The sequence below is a fragment of the Balaenoptera musculus genome, chromosome 8 (genome assembly GCF_009873245.2).
Source record: "Balaenoptera musculus isolate JJ_BM4_2016_0621 chromosome 8, mBalMus1.pri.v3, whole genome shotgun sequence".
In the NCBI taxonomy this organism is placed as follows: domain Eukaryota; kingdom Metazoa; phylum Chordata; class Mammalia; order Artiodactyla; family Balaenopteridae; genus Balaenoptera; species Balaenoptera musculus.
This window is the reverse complement of record NC_045792.1, coordinates 85076374-85098525: the sequence shown is the minus strand read 5'-3', so window position 1 is coordinate 85098525 and position 22152 is coordinate 85076374. Positions and strand designations below refer to the sequence as shown.

At 40.6% G+C, this 22152-nt stretch overlaps 1 protein-coding gene and 1 long non-coding RNA gene across 3 annotated transcripts in view; one reads left to right on the top strand and one right to left on the bottom strand.

Moving 5' to 3' along the window:
* The window catches only part of CAT (catalase), a 40337-nt gene extending 29465 nt beyond the window's left edge, over positions 1-10872 (bottom strand). Inside the window, exon 1 of one of the 2 annotated variants that reach the window (XM_036862112.1) lies at positions 10706-10872. In XM_036862112.1, coding sequence (XP_036718007.1) covers positions 10706-10771 — 66 coding nt within the window. In that variant the 5' untranslated portion in view covers positions 10772-10872. The remainder of the gene's footprint in view (positions 1-10705) is intronic. The other variant, XM_036862113.1, reaches the window with a different exon arrangement.
* Positions 10873-11005: 133 nt separating this feature from the next.
* On the top strand, positions 11006-19535 carry LOC118900001. The gene is made up of 3 exons (XR_005021029.1): positions 11006-11174; positions 14402-14527; positions 19375-19535. It is a non-coding gene; the product is annotated as an uncharacterized LOC118900001 (long non-coding RNA).
* The last annotated feature ends 2617 nt before the right edge of the window (positions 19536-22152 follow it).

The window sequence follows — 22152 nt, the reverse complement described above, 5'->3', positions numbered from 1 at the left end:
GCACCCGTTCCTCTGGTAATCTCCAGAGCTGCCTAAATACAAGGGGTAAATAAATTCAGCTCAGGAGAGCGGTCTCAGCAGGCCCTCTTGGCCAAAACTCCTAAGCCATGTTCTCCAGTCAAGGGAAGAAGAGAAAAAATGAAAAGTCTACAAACGGCAAAGGCAGCAACCACCTGGCAGCGACAATAAGAGCAACAGCGTGGCAGATTTCAGCCAGAGGCTGGGAGAGAAAGGGCTGGAGGGAAAAATAACTCAGAGCTTGTCTGCAGGTCAAGGATACAAAAAGCCACCACAGCACACCTGGGTCACATTAGAAGTTCAACAATCCCAAGGTGGACCCCTCTGCAGGCTGGATGGTGAGGTTATCATCTACTGATAATAAAGGTGATTCTGGCTTCCTCTCATGCCACCGACTCCCTGCTTCTCTGTCAGCTTAGGTGTGCGACGTGTACGTGAGAGGCCTAACTTACTAGACGCGCTCAAGCCTCAAAACAACAAATATCAGCTTGCTCTGCAGGCGTTGTTCTAAACTCTTTACTTGGGTTATCACATTTAATCTACCTCTCCGAGGTAAAGACTATAATAATCTCCATTACACGGAAGAGGAAACTGAGGCACCAAGAAGTTATACAACTTGCTCAAGGCCACCCACCTAGAATGGGGCAGAAGCAGAATTTGAACCCAAGCAGACTGGCTCGAGGACCCAAATCTTACCCACACACTATAGCACGTCTCAAAACAACATAGCTAACATCTCTTGCACATATTCTTCAGGCTGGGTAATTGACATGTATTAATCTACACACATGTTTTAGATAAATTAATTCTCACAGCAATACTGCAAAGTAAGGAGAATTATTATCCCATTTTCAATATGGGCAACCAAAGGGGAGGGAGGTTAAGTAACCTGGCCGGTGGTCAAGCCTCAATCTGAACCCTGTCTGACTATAAAGCCTGACCCCTCACCTGACCCCCTTAAAGTTTAAGCCACATAAACTTCGTTTACAACCACCCTAGGGAGGAGAAAGACGGACTTAAGAGACATATCAACCAATGTAGTGTGTGAACGTTATTTGCATCTGACTTTGAACAAAGCGTTAAAAAAAAAGAGACAGACAGTGTCAGGGGTCCCCAAGACCACCCCGGGTTCAGTGATTCCCTAGAACTCACAGAACTCAGCATCTAGGCATACTCAGGCCGTTATTTATTACAGCATTTAGATACAAAGCAAAATAAGCAAGGAGAAAAGGCACAATGAAGTCCAGAGGAAACCAGCACAAGCTTCCAAGAATCCTCTCCCAGGAGAGTCATGCAAGACATGCCCAATTTCCCCAGCAAGCTGTGGCAACTCACGTGAAATGCTGTCTCGCAGGGAAGCTCGTTAGAGACTCGGCACCCAGGGTTTGTACTGGGGGCTGATCGTAGAGACACCCTCTGACTCCCGGAAGGAAAGCAGGTGTTCAGCATAAACCACGTTGTTTGCACAAGTAGCTTAGGCACTGTGAGCCACTCTTACCAGTTAGGGTGGTGGGAACCCTCCAGAAAGCCAAGGTCCAGATGCCAGCCAAGGGTCAACCTTGCCAATAGGCCTTTCTAAGGGCAGCAGTCTCAGGCCTGCATGGAAACTCTTTTCTGCACAGAGACAATCTGGGAAACTGATCATGCTACTTGGAAATGTGAGGATGTGAGGTATTACTGTTCATTTTATAGATGCGACCACAGTATTATTTAAAAAGTCTTATCTTTTGGAGATACATCCTAAAATATTCACAGATAAAATGATACAATGCCTGCTATTTTCTTCAAAAATGGGGTGGGGGGGAGTTGGTGGGATAGAAATTCATTATTGAAGCTGAGAGACAAGGCACTTGGAGGTTCACTAAACTATCCTCCCTATTCAGTTCTGGTTTGAAATTTTCCACAATATAAAGTTTTGGGTTTGTTTTTTTTTTTCAATGAAGAATCAAAGAGAAATGTCTAAGAAAAGAAATGAGGGAGAAATTGAAGCAAGGGAGAGAAATAGGGGCCTGCATCATACATGAGTGGTAACTCTGAGCAGGCAAATTCAGTACTGTACTCAAAATATACAACAGACCAGGTGATGAACGCTGGGTCCTGCCCAGAGAGGGCTTATTGTCACTAGAAAAAGTGGAAAACCCTAACTTCCATGTAGGCCATTTACTCCTCAACTCTGGATTAAGTCTGATGTGCTTTTCATTTTCAGCATCAGAGAGTGACTCACCTCAATACCACATCACACTGAGGGGGTTTTCTAGCACAAAATCAGTGAACTGACAACACTGGGAAATTTTTCTGACTGCCTGAAAGACTGAAAACTACACTTTCTGGGCTCTAAGTGGACACTTCATCATTGGGATATACTTCATTTTGTAAGTTGACTTCATCATGGTTAAGCCACTAAGGGCCACAGTATAAGTCAAGAACAGTTGGTCATTCTAAGCTCAAGAGGCGAGAATGGGTTTTCATTCTACTTTACTAATTGCCTAAGTTATTCTATACCATCTGCCTGGAGAACTGCCATTCAATAAAATACTAAGTAATACATAATGGAAAAAGTGAAATCCAATAAATGTAAGAAAAAATCAAACTGTGTTTTTCATCAAGAACCAAATGGGTCCTGTTGGTACTAAACAAAGTATACTAAAGTATCACTGAAGTGACAACAGGCCATGTCAGCAGCGTGCTAACTGGTATGGGATACGGCCTTAGGCTGACAACAATACACTGCTCAAGGAACAATAGGATCTCACAGGCCTAAGTGGCGCTGGGAAAACTGGACAGCTGCATGTAAAAGAATGAAATTAGAACACTCCCTAACACCATACACAAAAATAAACTCAAAACGGATTAAAGTCCTAAATGTAAGACCAGACACTATAAAACTCTTGGAGGAAAACATAGGAAGAACACTCTTTGACATAAATCACAGCAAGATCTTTTTTGACCGGCCTCCTAGAGTAATGGAAATAAAAACAAAAATAAACAAATAGGATCTAATGAAACTTAAAAGCTTTTGCACAACAAAGGAAACCATAAACAAGACGAAAAGACAACCCACAGAATGGGAGAAAGTATTTGCAAAAGAATGAACGGGCAAAGGATTAATCTCCAAAATATATAAACAGCTCATGCAGCTCAATATTTTTAAAAAACCCAATCAAAAAATGGGCAGAAGGGCTTCCCTGGTGGCACAGTGGTTGAGAATCTGCCTGCCAATGTAGGGGACACGGGTTCGAGCCCTGGTCTGGGAAGATCCCACATGCCGCAGAGCAACTAGGCCTGTGAGCCACAATTACTTAGCCTGCGCGTCTGGAGCCTGTGCTCCGCAACAAGAGAGGCCACGATAGTGAGAGGCCCGCACACGGCGATGAAGAGTGGCCCCCGCTTGCCGCAACTGGAGAAAGCCCTCGCACAGAAACGAAGACCCAACACAGCCATAAATAAATAAATAAAATTTAAAAAAAAAAATCGTCTGCCAATGCAGGGGACACGGGTTCGAGCCCTGGTCCGGGAAGATCCCACATGCCGTGGAGCAACTATGCCTGTGCGCCACAACTACTGAGCCTGCATGCCACAACTACTGAAGCCCGTTCACCTAGAGCCCGTGCTCCGCAACAAGAGAAGCCACTGCATTGAGAAGCCCGCGCACCGCAATGAAGAGTAGCCCCTGCTCACTGCAGCTAGAGTAAGCCCGCGCAGCAACGAAGACCCAAAGCAGCCAAAAATAAATAAAAAAATAAAATAATTAAAAAAAAAAAAAAATGGGCAGAAGACCTAAATAGACATTTCTCCAAAGAAGACATACAGATGGCCAAGAGGCACATGAAAAGCTGCTCAACATCACTAATTATTAGAGGAATGCAAATCAAAATGCATTGATGCAATGAGGTATCACCTCACATCGGTTAGAATGGGTATCATCAGAAAATCTAGAAACAACAAATGCTGGAGAGGGTGTGGAGAAAAGGGAACCCTCTTGCACTGTTGGTGGGAATGTAAATTGATACAGCCATTATGGAAAACAGTATGGACGTTCCTTAAAAAACTAAAAATAGAATTACCATATGACCCAGCAATCTCACTACTGGGCATATATCCAGAGAAAACCATAATTCAAAAAGACACAGGTACCCCAATGTTCATTGCAGCACTATTTACAATAGCCAGGTCATGGAAGCAACCTAAATGCCCACTGACAGACGAATGGATAAAGAAGATGTGGTACATATATACAGTGGAATATTCCTCAGCCATAAAAAGGAATGAAACTGGGTCATTTGTAGAGACGTGGATGGACCTAGAGACCATCATATAGAGTGAAGTAAGTCAGAAAGAGAAAAACAAATATCGTACATTAATGCATATATGTGGAATCTAGAATAATGGTACAGATGAACCAGTTTGCAAAGCAGAAACAGAGACACAGATGTAGAGAACAAACATATGGATACCAAGGGGAGAAAGTGGAGGGGGCGTGGTGGGATGAATTGGGAGATTGGGATTGACATATATCCACTAATATGCATAAAATAGATAACTAATAAGAACCTGCTCTATAAAAAAATAAATTAAATTAAAAAAAAAGATCTCACAGGCAAGCAAAGAATTGCCTGTCCTTGAACTGCATGGGGGCAAGAGGAGCAAATGCCTGAAGAAAATAAAAAATGATTCCAAGGATTCCAGGGAAGAAAACTAGTGGGTAGTGTTCTTTGTTTTTTAATTAATTAATTTATTTATGGTTCATTGGGTCTTCCTTGCTGTGCACAGGCTATCTCTAGTTGTGGCGAGTGGGGTCTACTCTTCGTTGTGGTGCACGGGCTTCTCATTGTGGTGGCTTCTCTTGTTGCGGAGCACAGGCTCTAGGCGTGCGGGCTTCAGTAGTTGTGGCACGGGGGCTCAGTAGTTGTGGCTCGTGGGCTCTAGAGTGCAGGCTCAGTAGCCGTGCCGCACGGGCTTAGTTGTTCCACGACATGTGGGATCTTCCCAGACCAGGGCTTAAACCTGTATTCCCTGCATTGGCAGGCAGATTCTTAACCACTGCGCCACCAGGGAAGTCCCTAGTGGGTAGTTTATTTTGTTCTTTTTTTTTTTTGTAGATATTAATCCAATGTTATCACTAATCACTTTTTTTAAAGTAGGTCTGGATGGGCTCCATTGACTGTGTTTTTTTAAAAAATTTTTATTGAAATATAGTTGATTTACAATATTGTGTTAGTTTCAGGTATACAGCAAAGTGATTCAGATATTTATATATATACATATATATTTTAGATTCCTTTCCACTATAGGTTATTACAAGATATTGAGTATAGTTCCCTATGCTATACAGTATACAGTAGGTCCTTGTGGGTTATCTGTTTTATTTATAGTAGTGTGTATATCTTAATCCCAAACTCCTAATTTATCCCTCCCCCCCCCCACTTTCCCTTTTGTTAACCATAAATTTGCTTTCTATGTCTGTGAGTCTATTTCTGTTTTGTAAATAAGTTCATTTATATCATTTTCTTAGATTCTAGTGGATAGTTTTAATTCCAGAAAAAACTAAAAAGTTGCCTTTTACAAGGAAGATAAATAAATGTCAGACTTCAAGGTCACATGGTTGGATGGCTGAGCACAGACTGACTGAACACACCTCCTCCCTCACTCAAATGGGCAATGTTTGTTTTTCCAGGAAGGCTCTTTTGTATTATTTTTCCAAGAGGAAACATGTCACAGTAGTTGCTAATATTCTTCTCCTCTCTTCTTGGTGAGTTGTCCACATTTCCAGCAAGATATGGTTAAAATACACTGCTACTGGTTTTCAATAATTAGCAAACAATTAGAATAATCCCACCAAGAAAAAAACCTTGAAAATACACAGAATAACTACTGCAAAAGAGGTTTTCTCTGTCTTGAAACTGACTTTACTAAATAAATCTGATAGCACTGGGAATTGCTCTGGTCCTTCAATTTCTCAAAGAAGTAGGGAATAAGAGGAGAGAAAGGCTCAAAAAATGAAGGACAACTGATCCACAAATATAAAAGATTTCGTTACTCTTTGTAGTAGAAACTACAGTAGTCACAGTACCAGAAAGAAAATGAAGAACAAAAGTGAGAAAATAAACAAAAATAAATATTTGCTTGTTTTATGTTTCACAATCAGCCTCTCTTTTCTTACCAGGAGAAAAATACAGAGTGGTCTAGATGTTGGCTAAAAGAAGTAAAAGCTTAGAAATTTTAATTCAACTTCTCCTAATGTCCATCTGTCTCTCTCTCTTCCTGCCATACTATGTCCCACTCCTAGGTAGTTGCCACCAGAAATGAAAGCACATGTGCACAAGAAGTTACTGAGTCACCCCTTCTCCAGCCTGAATGTTAGCAGTGTAACATCAATGCAGTTATTATCAAGTTACCCTAAAAAATACATAAACCCTCAAAGGCTCTGTCTTACGACTCATTGATAGGAATGGATGGGATAAGACCCAACCTCTCTCCCAAGTAATAAGGGAACTGTTAAAAAAAAGGTTCCCTTGAAATGCTCAAATTCTCCAGTTTTTAAGGGATCAGAGGCTACCAAGTACCCTAAGTATCCCAAAGGAAGAGCCAATGGCATTCTAAGCAATGAACAACAAAGTTTCCATCTAAGTTCCATTCAGAGTGACTAGAAATACATGGAGAACCACCTCCCTCCCCTCAATGTATTTTGACAGAAAGAAAAATAACGTTTTTAAGAAGATCCAAGTCATACCTATGAACATATCTGATTCATTCATCACTCGCTTATTAAAGTTCACAAAGGTTCCAATTCACTTGTCAGCAACAAAATATTCCCACAAGGAGAGACGCCCAAAAAATTGCTTTCATGCTGGCTGACACGGGTCCTAAAGAAGGAGACACCCAGCCTGACATTCGGCATCTAGTTCTTGAGGACGGAGACAGCAGGGTGCCATCCAACAGTCATTCCATAACTTAAAGCTCTCACAATCCAGAAAAAATAAAAACAAATTGGGGGGTGGGAGGCAGGATACTAACAGAGAGCTGCCCACTTATAAAAAAAAAAATTTGCCAAGCAAGTGGAGATTTTTTTAAAAATACCACCCTTTACTGTCATAATTTTCTAACAGAAAGAATATTTTAAAGTCAGAAAGTAAAAAGGACATACCCTTTTAAAAGAGATTATGTCTGTTTGCCCATCACCACATCACAAGAAAATGGCTAGAGAGATTGTCACCACATGGAACGTACGTTTGGATGCAATGTAGTAGGGTTGGCTACCTAGGCACAAGAGGTAGACTATGTTTCCCAGCCTCCCTCACAGTAGGTGTGGCCATGTGACAGGGTGCTAGACAATGGAATGTGAGTAGAAGTGACCTACACCACTTCCAGCCTGGCCTCTGAACCTCCCTCATACTCTCCTCCATGCTCTTAACCTTCTGTGACTAGACAGTGATGTCAAGGGCAACATTAAGAAACCATGTGTTGACAACAGGGAGTCCTCCTTCAGCCTGCAGCCCTTGATAACTGTGGGCCGCAGAGTACTCACTACCCCCTTCTTCAACCTCAAACCACTTTGGCTAATCACGTAAGAGAGAAATAAAACAAATAAATAAATAAGAGGGAAATAAACTTCCAATATGTTTATGCCATTATACACTTTGGGATGTATAATATTATTGCAGCACCTGGCCCATACATGACTGTCCTTAAAATATGGGCTATGAATTAAGGATAGTAAGACAAACAATCCAATGTTTTAAAGGACCAAAGATTTGAACAGATACATCAAAGAAATATATACCAATGGTCGAATAAGCATATGAAAAGATGCTCAGCATCACTGGTCATCAGAGGAATGCAAGTACCACTTCCTACCCACCAGAATGGCTTAAATTAAAAGAATGACAATACCAAAAGATGGCAGGATGTGGAGCAACTGGAACTCTCAAACTCAGTTGATGGAACTGTAAAATGGTACAACTGCATCGGAAAAAGGCTTACGAGTTTCTCATAAGACATTCAATTACCTTATTCACTTACCCAGCAATTCTACTCATAGGTATGTTTTAAGAGAAATAAAAGCATATGTGTACAAAAAGATTTATATAAGATTCTTTATAGAACCTTTATTCATAACAGCCACACGCTGGGAATAGCCCAGGTGCCCAGCAACCGGATAAACACGTGGTGGTCTAATCATACAATGGAATACTACTCAGCAATAAAAAGAATCATGGATACATGCAATGACATGAATGAATTCTAAAACATTTTTTTAAATCTTAAAACATATTTGCTGAATGAAAGCAGCATTACACAAAAAGTACATAAATCGATGGTTAAAAAAGAAAATCAACATGGTTGCCTGGGGCAAGACTGCAGGGGTTGCAGGAAAAGACTGGAAACAGCATGAGGGAACATTCCAGGGTAATGAGAATCTTCTGTACCTTAATAAAGGAACCGGATGCACAGGTGTTTATATTTATCAAAAAGCACAGAATGGTGCACTTAATATTCGTATATTTCCTTGCATATAAATTTTGCCTTAAAAACATAAATAAGCATTGAATTCTGTTAATTTGCATGCTTAGTGTTTAGGGGTCAAGTCTGCTGATGTCTACAACTTACTCTGAAATGCACCTCCAAAAAACACGTTAAAGGATGTATGAAGAGACAGACAGATGGAATAACATGTAATAAAAAATATACAGCAAAAACAAATGTGGTGGATATATGGGCATACACTACACAATTCTTCCCACTTTTCTGAATGTTTGAAAATTTTCAAAAGAAAGCACTGGAAAATTACAAAGGCCATGTGACATATGCAAAATTCCTTTTGGTGGGGGGAGTCACCTCAAAGAAATAAGCAGTTTTCACTCAGAGCAGCTCAAGTAAGGAACAACAAGACATCAATGTGACTGCCAATCAGGACAATGTAAACAGTGTACTGAGATGCATGGGCAGAGGAGACAGCAGTATTTCAACTAGAAGTACCCAAATTATAGATGTGCTTTTCAAGCCAGCTGTTTCTCACATGGGTGACCAGGTAGGGTAAATCACCAGCGAGGTCATAATGACTTAACAACAGTTAATGATTCTCCCAAACAGTGAAGAGGCAAGCTAGTCTCAGGGGAGTCCTTTGAAGAGAATAAATTTTGTTTTATGAAAAACTCACTACATTGTCCATATTTTTTTCAGTTCACCAAGTATTCATGAAAAGCTCCATGTGAACCAGGATGCAGCAACCACTGGGTATGGAGAGAGTCCTGGCCCCAGGAAGCTGAGTTCTAATCTTGACCCTGCCACTAACTAGCCGCTTGTCCTTGATTGATAAGATGCTAAGTCTCTCTGGGTCACTTTGACTAACAACTCATGAAAAGTTAAATACCCTAGTAGCATATAAGGAACAAAATGAGAAATTTTCCAGGCTCTTAGAATAGGATGGCAGCCTTCTCACAAACAGGGAACTCTAAGGCAATCCATGGGAACTCAGCATTAATACTAGTTCATTAACACTAACCTGGTTTTAAGAAAGAGAGCTAGACAAGACAAGGAAAGCATGACTCTAGTCCTCTCTCTGTCATTAACCAACCACCATGGGAACTGGGCAAGTCCCTCAGACTCTCTGGGCCAATTTGACAAAAGAAGACTCAAAACAGAAGTGCAGAAACTAACACAGTATTGTGAAGCAATTATATTCCAATAAAGATCTATTAAAAAGAATAATAAATGCTCTCATCCCATCCAACCTTCTCAGAGATGCCCTTTAAGGCTCTGCACCCCAGGGTACAGGCCACGAATGCCTGGCCCACCACCACTGGGCTGAAATCCTACTCATCTTTAAAGCGCTTGTTCAGGTGTCACCTGCTTTGAGAAGCCTGTCAGCCCAGTCGGTCACTCCCTTTACACTCTGCAGATAACCTCTATTAGCGCCCTCACCACGTTGGATGGTAATCATTTGTTTATCTGTCTTGTCTCCCAGACTGGACTTGGAGCTTCTGGGGGGTGCAATTCTGGCCTCATTGGAATTTGTACGACTCACCCAGCACTGTTCCTAGCACATGCTGGCACTCAAAGCATACGTGTTAATAAGCGCATTAATTAATCACTAAGGTCACTTCTAGCTCTAAAATGCTAGACTTGATGTTTTTAAGTGCAAAAGAAATCATGGGTGTAAAAATATTTAGTCGTTTAATGCTGTGTGTACCGTGCTGGGGACGTCGACATGATAAAACACGGTCCCTGTCCCCCTGGTACCCCACAAATATGAAAGCTGGTAGTCACTGTTTGAGCAAAGGCAAAGCTAGAGCCTGTTCCGACTTCCCCCCTCACTTCCTTTCTTGCAGCTGCAGCTCTCTGCCTCTTTCCCCATGAGCCTTCACTCCTGCCTCAAGCTGCGACCTCTGTCCCAGATGGCAAAAGCGCAAAATTATAAGCCAACCACCCGCGACCTGCGGCCCACGACAAATCCTTTAGGCCCGCTGCCCACCGCCCCAAAACCCTCTCCCCTCCTGCCTTTGAATGTAACAGTCCATCGGGACCGAACGGCAGCGCGCACGCACACACACACCCACACACACACCCCGCCCGTGATCTGTGGTACAGCCCTACCGAACCGCCGCGCTGGAGAAGCAGGGGTCGTTACTCGCGGACACCTAGCTTTCTGCGCGGACCGTAAGGCCGGCTCGGAGAGCGCAGGGTGTACCTGCACGGCCCGCTGCTCCTTCCAGAGCTTCATCTGGTCGCTAGCTGGATCCCGGTTGTCCGCCATGGTGTCTGGCGCTGCAGAACGTTGCAGGATACCTCTACTCACGCGTCTCCGGCCCCGCGGCTGAAATTGGCGACTTCAGACTCTGCCCCTCAGTTCCGGCCCTTGTCCCGCCCCCCCCTTGGCGGGACCGCCTCCTGATTGGCCGCTCGAGCGCCAGGAGGGATGGGATTGGAAACCAAATAGGGGCGGGGCTGGGACTCCTGGAGGGGAGAGGTTGGGGAGGGGTCGGAAGAGGTGGGGAGCTCCGCGGCTCTGACCCCTTAACCCCGGGATTAAGGAACCTAGGGCCGGGGCCCCGGGTACCAGGACGTGACTCTCTCCTCGGTTTATCAGCATCCTTCAGGGTGCCCTGGGACGCAGCGGTTGGTCCAGTTTTGTTGAGGGAACGCTTAGGTCCTGCTGGGTGAGGCTTTGAACTCTGTAAATATGCTCTCAGCTCTTAAAAAAAAAAAGAAAAAGAAATCCTGGGTTGAGTTCATCTGTGCAAAATGAAGTTTTGTCATGTTCTAATGTTAATATTGTTTACAACTGAAGGATTGATGGAATTTGGAATAAATGCAAACACTGATTCTGCATTTAAGTATGACCAGTGGTCACACTCTCAAATGTTGCGTTATTTTTCTTTGTCACAGATTATGCACAGAAAGACGTGCCTTTTTAAAAAACACAGAAAAGCAAAATATTGGCAAGTTCTAAATGATCTTAATAGTCTAAAATACATAGGAAGAAAATTCAACCTTTTAGACTCCCTTTTTGGTTCAGAAGCTCCCCATTTTTGAGTGTCTGCTATGTGCTAGACACTGCTGATGGTTGCCAGACTCTATCACTTAATCTTCACAACAAAAAGACATTAAAGGTCAATGAAGTCTCCCCACCATGACAGTATAAACAAGCATCAAGAGGTTGGCTTGCTCCTGATGTAGAATAATTAACTAAGTTAACTAAGATGCTCAAACCCACTATTTATTAGTAGAAATGCTGGCATAGAGTTTAGAAAATCTCTTCAGTAAGTTAATGGGACTGATTTTTGAGGTGTTCGAGCAGTGCATTTTAATAAGTGAAATAACAGAATATATTTTGTGATATTCCGGAAGAAAATTGCTCAAGAGTTCAAAAATGCAAACAAGTTCTATGACTTATTCTATGAAAATATCTTCAGTTGGTGTTTTACTCATGTCAAGATGCTTAATTAGATGAAGTGTGAAAGGAGGACTTGCTTGTCCCCAGCTAGAGAGATTGTCTACAAAGTTGGAGACAATTGCCTTGGCATAATAAAGCTAGGGAAAAAATGGGACTCCTAGACCTCAGCAGAGATCTGTACTCCTACAACTTCTCATCCTGAGGCCGCATCATAGATTTTTCTTCCACTATGTGAACCTCCCACTCGTAGGGCATCACACTTATTCTTCAGATCTTTCCTTCCCTCAGTTGTTTCCATCCTCGTGTGGTCAGGGATTGCCTTATTCCAGACAGGCTGTCACTCTTTTCTTTTACTTCTGGGTTCATATCACTTTTTATGCTTGAGCTTGTCTTTGAAATGTTAGCATACTGTTAGGACTCTAGTTCAGTCACACTTGTATGACAAAGGATTTTTGTGAATAGAACTGGAAATCTAACCACTGTTTATAACATTATTTGCATGAGAATAAGTCTTTCAAGTTTAAATTAAGTGAAAGGAGCTAGGGAGGGCTACCAAAACTTTTTGCCAACTCACATTACAATTATCAGACCTATTAGAAAACCATAAAGTAAGAAAGAAAAACACAGTGCCCATAGACAACTTTCAAGTATTCAATAATGTACATGATTTCTCCAGTGATTCTATGTAAATCTCATCTCCTGTACCCACTGATGCATATGTCTCCTTATTTTAAAGGCCCTTTGTTTCCTGGGCCTCAGCTGCTCAGTGGTAGGACTTTTGATTCTTTCTAGTTTTCACCATGAGTTGAATCAAATGCAATTCCCTCCCCAGATCATCACTTAACTTATCTGCTTCTCTTGAAAAGTAGGCATGTTTTTGTTTGCCCCTCCAGATCCACTCTCCACCCTTCTCAATCCTAATCTGTACTCCAGGAATCTTGATTTTTATCATCCACTTGGCCCCATGATACCCTGCCTTCTTGTTGAGTTCAGCCAATGGTGGGCTGGCATGAGATGGGAACTTAGGAGGAGAGAGGGGCCAAAGGATTCATTACATCAGCTCCAAAGTCGGATTTACCACGAAGTTAATGAAGCTTAAATTTTAGAGTTCCTCACCTACACACGTTCCTTCCAAACTTCTGGGAGGTGTCCTCACAATGTGCTTACGTGCAATGTGTTTTCATAAAATTAGAGTGAGATATTTAACCATGATTGAATATGACCTCGGTCTCTTTTGATTCTGAATTCCCCTCCACCACACTACCTCTCTTATCAGGTGTCATTGGAGTGACTGTAGTTATTTTTGGCATTCTGTTAAGGAGACATCGAGCTGGAGATTCATTTAGTTGGGTTTAGTGGAATAAAATTAAGTGACTTGCAGTCTCTTCCATGTATAGTTAGTTATTATTCATAAAGTTTCACAGGCTAGAGAGTGGCAGAGTTATGTCTGACTCTGATACCAAGCATCTGTGTGGCCTCTTCTCTGTCTGGTGAGCCTCACTGAGCCTTTGATTCCTCTATCTAAAGGCACAGTAGCCCATCCTCAGCCTCTTGCCAACGTTTGACACTCTTTTCTCACCTCCCCTGTCAAACTCCAGTACACTTTGTTGTCTTGTCACTTGGTCTTTACCTCCCACCACTGCCCTATCTGTACTCCACGCTCCACTAAGCTAAGATTCTTGACTTTGCTAAACCTTGCACTGCTCATCCTCTTCCCTTGGCCAGGAATGGTCTTCCCTAAACACACTTGCTTAGGTTCTTATTAATTTCTTGCTGGTTTGACATTTAAAAAATGATGATGATGAAAATAACATAAAATTCACAATACAGTATCACAGCAAGAATGGTTAATACATATGATTGGTTCAAAGAGTATTTAGGAGTAGCCCACCACAAAAGAACATGGGAAATGCCCTGAAATTTGACAAGTCCTATATGAAAGCCAGTTAGTATTGCTTTCCCCCAATTAGACAATAATTAATGAATTTTTGTTTTTGGCTGCACTGCCAAAAAAAAGAAATCTTAGTTCCCCGACCAGAGAACAAACCTGGGCCCCCGGCAGTGAAAGTGTGGAGTCCTAACCACTGGACCGCCGGGGAATTCCCAACAATTCATGAATTTTAAATGGCATTACCAGTAGTAAGGAATGAAGTTGAAATGAAACTTTTCTAAACTATCAACAAAAAACACAAATTTTGACAATCTATGCTAGAGGAAAGACTGAATTACCTTTCTATTCTCTCTATTAAAAATTATGACCTTTTTTGCTATATAAAGAGGTGACCAAAAAGTATGCAGTCAAAATGCAAAAAAAAAAAAAAGAATTTTAGAGATGTGTCAGACTGTTAATGAAATATTATGCTATTTTGGGGGGATTCTGTGATGTGTATGGTACTTGTCAGATTATTCAAGTTTGTAAGTCGTGATTTCTTTTACCATTGTAGATAAAGATTGATTTTTGTGCCTAAGTATATGTTCTTTTCCTTAAAGGGGCAGTGCAAATTATATAAGCTTTGAATCCCACAAGATCGGGATCCATTCCTACCAAGCTCACTGCCTGCCTACCCTGCCATGATTCCTTGATTTCTTGGAAGCAACCATTTCCTACAGCTACAGGTATAATTGGTTGCAGAAACCACTCTTTTTCTTTGCCTCTTCAGACCCAAGAATGGCACAGCCTACCTGACAGTCACAGGTGCTTCACCCTTTTTGTACAGTCCCTTCCTGAAAATTTCCACAATTTTCCATTCAGAGTGCGCTGTTTTTTGCAGGGATTCTGACTGATACAACTCATAAAAAGCAAAATAATGTGATGCATTTTATCTTGTTTTATTTATTTTTTATTGAAGTACAGTTGATTTACAATGTTGTATTAGTTTCAGGTGTACGGCAAAGTGATTCAGTTATATATATATATATATATATATATATATATATATATATAAATATGTTACTACAAAATATTGAGTATTGTTCCCTGTGCTATATGATAGGTCCTTGTTGGTTATCTATTTTTTATATAGTAGTGTGTATATGTTAATCCCAAACTCCTAATTTATCCCTCCCCCCCTTTCCCCTTTGGTAACCATAAGTTTGTTTTCTATGTCTGTGAGTCTACTTCTCATCTGTAAATAAATTCATTGGTATCATTTTTTTTTAGATTCCACATGTTAGCGATATCATATATTTGTCTTTCTCTGTCTGGCTTACTTCAATATGATGCATCTTAAAGGACACTTTCTGGAGCTACTACAGCACTGTGTTGGACAATACTTGTCCAACCAGCATGGTATAGGGCAGTAGTTCTCAAACTTTTGACCTTAGAACCCATTTACACTCTTAAAAATTATTGAGGACTCCAAAGAGCTTTCCTTTGTTAATGTTAGAAATTATTGAAGCATCCAAACAAAAGAACTAAGAATATTACTAATATTCAAATTCTTTAATTTGTAATTTGTTTATGAAAAGAAATAATAGCTGTCTTCGAGTCACTTTGGAAGTTAGCTAATGAGATGTCAGTATGGTCCACGTGAATGTTAATAGAAGCCAAGTTCCAAGGTGTTGAACCTCACTTCTGAAGGCACATATCAGAAAAATAAAGAAGGAAAAAAATGACAATATATCTAATTATGACTTATTTATTGAGAAATTAATATGTATATTGGAACTCTCAATCTCAACATTGCCAAACATTGCTTAAGATAGAAGGTGATTATGATGAGGCAAGCTTTCTTGGAAAATTACAGTGGTTTCCAACTTTCCATTTGCTAGGAAATGAAAGAATTGCAAACCTCAAAGATACTTGACATGAATATTTTGAGCTCTAAAACAGAAAATTGTGAACAAAGCAATATTATTAAATACTGAGGGCCGAAGTCCTCATATTTTTGAGAACTGGATTTAGGAAAAGCAATCCCTCTGCTGCTTACTGGCTGGCCTGAACTAAGGGCAGGGATAGCTTTTGTAACTCTCCCCACACTTTCTGGAACATGACCAGCCCACTGGGCAGTCTTATTATAGAACACCCAGTTAAACTGGCTCCCTGGGGGTGGAGCTGAGGCTGCACTTTGTCAGTTTGAGAGTAGTGTGCACCAACAACACAATCCCTGCCTTTCCTTAATTTTTCCTGGGGCTTGATCTTCTATCTGAACCCACAGAAAACTGCCACTGGCATGGGAGTGGTGATGGTGGTAGGTGCCAGGGGGAAGGGGGAAGAAAAAGCGTCAGGATCCACTGGAGAAGTCAGTTATTGTTAAGTGGGACAACATTAATACAATAGACATCTGTTCCATTGAGAAAAGACCTTTGTTTAACATATGGAGCTTTCAGTATAAATCACAAAATGATCTAACCTGTAGATGGTAGGCTGGAGTATTGGAATCCTCATCCCTTACATCAATGGAAGCTGTCATTGCAGAATTTAGTTCCCTTTGTGGTTCCGCCAAATGTGCACTAATTATTAACTTTTAGATTTATACCTTAAGAGCTGTAAGTAGAGCTAGCTCTGAATTGAAAATCGAATGCAGCCAGCTAGTAAGCCCTCAGTTGTTCAACATTCAAAAGGTTTTTATTTGGTATCAACCTGGGCAGCCTCTAGGGTCCAACAGTTCATAAATTTTTATGATCCCTGCCCTTTGGACCCTATCGTCTAGTCTTTCTCAAGCTAACAAGATCACAGTTTCAGGAATTAGTCAATCAACTGTTCCCGAAGGACAATCGACTAAGCTGGAAGGAATCATCCAACCCTTACAAATTAGCAATTTAAAAAGAAGAGGTTAAAATCTAAAATGCATAAGGAACTCCTACCACTCAATAGCAAACAAACAAACAAAAACAACAAAAACAAACAAACAAAAAGCAAATAAGCCAATTAAAAAATGGGCAAAGACCCAAATAGACATATTTTCCAAAGAAGACCTACAAATAACCAACAGGTATACAAAGAGCTGTTCCACATCACTAATCATCAGGGATGTGAACATCGAAACCACAATGAGATATCACTTTATACCTTTTAGGATGGCTATTATCAAAAAGAGAAGCAATAATAAGTGTTGGAGAGGATCTGGAGAAAAGGGAACCCCTGTACACTATTGGTGGGGATATAAATTGGTATAGCCATTATGGAAAACAGCATGGAGGTTCCTCAAAAAATTAAAACTAGAACTCTAATATTATCCAGCAATCCCACTTCTAGGTATATATCCAAAGGAAATGAAATTAGTATCTCCAAGAGACGTCTGCAACCCCATGTTCATTGTAGCATTATTTACAATAGCCAAGATATGGAAATAACCTAAATATCTGTTGACAGATGAGTAGATAAAGAAAATGTGGTGTATATACACACACACACACAGTGGAATATTATCAGCTCTATATAAAAACACACACACACACAAAGGGAAATCCTGCCATTTCCAACAACATGGATGAACCTGGAGGGCATTATGCTAAGTAAAACAAGTCAGACACAGAAAGACAAATACTGTAGGATCTCACTGACATGTGGAATCTAAAAAGGTCAAACTCATAGAACCACAGCATAGAATGGGGTTGCCAGAGGCTGAGGGGTGGAGGAGATGAGGAGATGTTGGCCAAAGGGTACAAACTTTCAGTTATAAGATGATTAAATTCTGGAGATCTAATGTGCATCACGGTGACTATAGTTAATAATACTGTATTATATACTCGAAGTTCGCTAAAAGAGTAGATCTTAAGTATTCTCATCATGCAGGAAAAATGGCAACTATGTGAGGTGATGGATGTGTTAATTAACTTGATTATGGTCATCATTTCACAACATACACATATATTAAATCATCTCTGTGTACACCCTAAGTATATACAATCTTTATTTGCCAATTATACCTCAATACGGCTGGAAAAAAATAACTGAGGTCCTCATAGATTATTATATCCATGTATCTGGAGTTCAAAACTAGTTAGAAACCAGGACCAGAACCCAGCTCTACGGACTCCCAGACTTTTCCTCTTTGGCGATGTTTACTTTCCTTCCCACTTCCCCACACACAAAAAAGCCTAGTTTCACATTTTAGAATCCTTATACCAGTAAATATCTGCAGACACACACAGGAAATCAATGGCCATTGACTCCTGGCCATGTCGCAGAAGCAACATGTTGTTTGTCTTGTATATTTGCTGACTGCTAGAGTACAGTTGTGACATAAATTTGTTTTTCATGAAACATTCTCTATTTTTAAAACCAAAGTTCAACAGAAGGTTGATCACATGAGAAGTACGTCACATATAACTTTGGTTGATAGATGGATTTAATGATAAATATTAAATAATGGCATTAATCTCTGCTTCAGTAAAGTCCCATCAAAGCTTACCTTTCATAAACATGTACTATTCCTTTAAGTTGGCTTTTCACATTTCCAAAAGGACTTAGCATAACCTTTGTCATAGTGATTTTTTTTCTTTAAGATATATTTCTAATTAAGCAAGTAATTCATGAGTACTTTATTGTGTTAAAACAGTCAAACTATACAGAGGTAACTAGTTAATGAAGTCACTTACAAGTCAGTATGTAATAGTGATTTTTTTATGTAATATTGATTTTTAAAATATGCTAGACTGAGGAAAAGTTGTGAAATATATTTAGGAGTGGAAAGGCAGAATAAAGTTCCCTGTTTCTTTCTTCTTCTTTCAGGCACCCAGTGGGTTCAATGTCCTTTAGCTTAGTGTACCACGTAGAGTAGTTGACAATTGTTCATAAGAAAATTGTCAAGTAGTTAATGTTCTAGTTATCACCCCAAAAAATTCATTTAAAAAAGAAGACCCAGGAAAAACACTATCAATACAAAGTATTGAATGCTTATAAGGAATTTAGGCAACACCCAGAAAGTGTATTTTGCAGGGGTAGAGAGGTTGGAGGGAGAAAAGAGAGAGAAGTGGGGTGATGGGAAAGAAGTATAGAGTAAAGGGATCTACCATATGCACAGCACTGGAGTTACTTCTACAGGCTGTCAATCCAGTTGGGGAGGATACTGATAACATTCCTCAATCATGGACAAGGAGACAAAGTTTGCATTTGTCACTTGCCCAATGTCAGATGACCAGAAGTACAAAGCCTGATCTGATTTATATTCTCTTTATTATAAATCCCATGTGTTTTCCACTACCCTGGCATTGCTGCTCCATCATTGTGCCAGGCGTGGCATATACAATGCTATGTTTAATTCTCACAACAACCCCATGAGAAAGATGTTGTTTCCAATTTCAAAATTAAGAAACTGCCTCAGAGAGGTTAAGTCATTTTGCCCAAGGGCCCACAGTAAAAGAGAGCATTTAGTAGATAGGTGAGTGCAAAGCTATGCCCTAGTATTTCAGTGTTTCTCAAACAGACCCTGAGAGTCTGTGAACCTATTTTTAGAGGCCTGAACATCCTCTTCAAGAACTTTTAAATTTTGTATTTTTGGACTTCCCTGGTGGCGCAGTGGTTAAGAATTCGCCGCCAATGCAGGGGACACGGGTTCGAGCCCTGGTCCAGGAGGATCCAACGTGCCACGGAGGAACTAAGACTGTGCCCACAACTACTGAGCCTGGACTCTAGAGCCCACGAGCCACAACTACTGAAGCCTGCGCGCCTAGAGCCCGAGCTCCGCAACAAGAGAAGCCACCGCAATGAGAAGTCCACGCACTGAAACGAAGAGTAGCCCCGGCTCACCGCAACTAGGGAAAGCCCACGCGCAGCAACAAAGACCCAACGTAGCCAAAAATAAATAAATTAATTAATTTTTTAAAATTGTATCTTTATTTTTAAGATAACATTTAAAATTTAATAGAAACATATTTTGGATAGCCAACGCAGGGGAGGAAAACTTTTCCCTTCTTCCTTCTAGGTTCTTTGGCTGGCCTAATAATTAAATTGACATAAAACAGATTAACGGGAGAAAAACAAATTTAATTTCACAAGTACAGGAACCCCTCCAAATATGTGGCTCCCCAGCAGTCTGGCAATTGAGGCTTATATGCCATCCTGAGCTAAGGAGAAGTGGGTAGGGGCCTGGCACTTGAAAGGGGGAGAAAGCAATTCACAGAAAGACGGGAAGAGCAAATGTTTGGTAGATAAATGCGTGCTGGGCCACGCAGATAGGTCTTCCTGAGGAAAAAAGTTATCTCTGCTAATAGCTCTCTCTCTGGTACAAGCCTCCTATCTAAATTCTTTAATGCAGTTAAGGGAGGGATAAAAATCTCTTCTTGAGTCTGTTGAGCCTTGATCGTCTTCAGTTTGAAATCATCCACATGCCAAAGTGACAGTTTGGGGTAACCTGCCCTAAGACCCATCACCAAGTAATGCAATGACATTTCAGTGCAGGCATTTATATTCATATTTATAATCATCGTAACCTTTAAAGTCTTGGTAAACATGTTGAGTTGCCACTGGATTGGTGTGTCCTCATGTCCAAATGGCAACTCTCTTTCATTTGTACCTAGAATTCATTTTTTGCAGTTATAAGACCATACTTCTTTTCTGCAGTGATAATTCATAACTGAAAAATTATTAAAACATTATCTGATATATCAAGACTGTTGCAGCTCTGCAGTTTCTATGTAGGAGAGACTTTAATGGCTCTAGTGGGTTGGAATTGGGAGCAACAAGAGTTGTCTTGAAGCTTCATTGACAAGGGAGTGATTTTCTTTTCTATTTTTTTTAATAGATCTTTATTGGAGTATAGTTGCTTCACAATACTGTGTTTCTGTTGTACAACAAAGCGAATCAGCCATATGCATACACCTGTCCCCATATCCCCTCCCTCTTGAGCCTCCCTCCCATCCTCTCTATCCCATCCCTCTAGGTCATCGCAAAGCACCGAGCTGATCTCCCTGTGCTATGGTGCTGCTTCCCACTAGCTATCTATTTTACATTCGGTAGTGCATATATGCTGATGCTACTCTCACTTTGTCCGAGCTTCGCCCTCCCACCCCATGTCCTCAAGTCCATTTTCTATGTCTACCTCTTTATTCCTGCCCTGTAACTAGGTTCATCAGTACCATTTTTTTTTTTTTTTTAGATTCCATATATATGCGTTAGTATACAGTATTTGTTTTTCTCTTTCTGACTTACTTCAGTCTGTATGACAGACTCTAGGTCCATCCACTTCACTACAAATAACTCACTTTCGTTTCTTTCTATGGCTGAGTAATATTCCATTGTATACATGTGCCACATCTTCCTTATCCGTTCATCTGTCGATGGACACTTAGGTTGCTTCCATGTACTGGCTATTGTAAATAGTGCTGCAGTGAACATTGTGGTACATGACTCTTTTTGAACTATGGCTTTCTCAGGGTATATGCCCAGTAGTGGGATTGCTGGGTCGTATGGTAGTTCTATTTTTAGTTTTTTAAGGAACCTCCATACTGTTTTCCGTAGTGGTTGTAACAATTTACATTCCCACCAACAATGCAGGAGGATTCCCTTTTCACTACACCCTTTCCAGCATTTATTGTTTCTAGATTTTTTGATAATGGCAATTCTGACCGGCATGAGATGATACCTCACTGTAGTTTTGATTTGCATTTCTCTAATAATTAGTGATGTTGAGCATATTTTCATGCGCCTCTTGGCCATCTGTATGTCTTCCTTGCTGAAATGTCTATTTAGGTCTTCTACCCATTTTTTAACTGGATTGTTTGTTTTTTTGGTGTTGAGCTCCATGAGCTGTTTGTATATTTTGGAGATTAATCCCTTATCTGTTGTTTCATTTGCAAATATTTTCTCCCATTCTGAGGGTTGTCTTTTTGTCTTGTTTGTGGTTTCCTTTGTGATGCAAAAGCTTTTAAGTTTAATTGTCTCATTTTTTTTATTTTGTTTTTTTTTCTGTTACTCTAGGAGGTGGGTCAAAAAGATCTTGCTGTGGTTTATGTCAAAGAGTGTTTTTCCTATGTTTTCCTCTAAGAGTTTTATAGTGTCTGGTCTTACATTTAAGTCTTTAATCCACTTGGAGTTTATTTTTGTGTATGGTGTTAGGTAGTGTTCTAATTTCATTCTTTTACATGTAGCTGTCCAGTTTTCCCAGCACCACTTATTGAAGAGGCTGCCTCTTCTGCACTGTGTACTCTTGCCTCCTTTGTGGTAAATTAGGTGCCCATATGTGCATAGGTTTATCTCTGGGCATTCTATCCTGTACCATTGATCTATATGGCTGTTTTTGTGGCGGTACCATACTATCTTGATTACTGTAGCTTTGTGGTATAGTTTGAAGTCACAG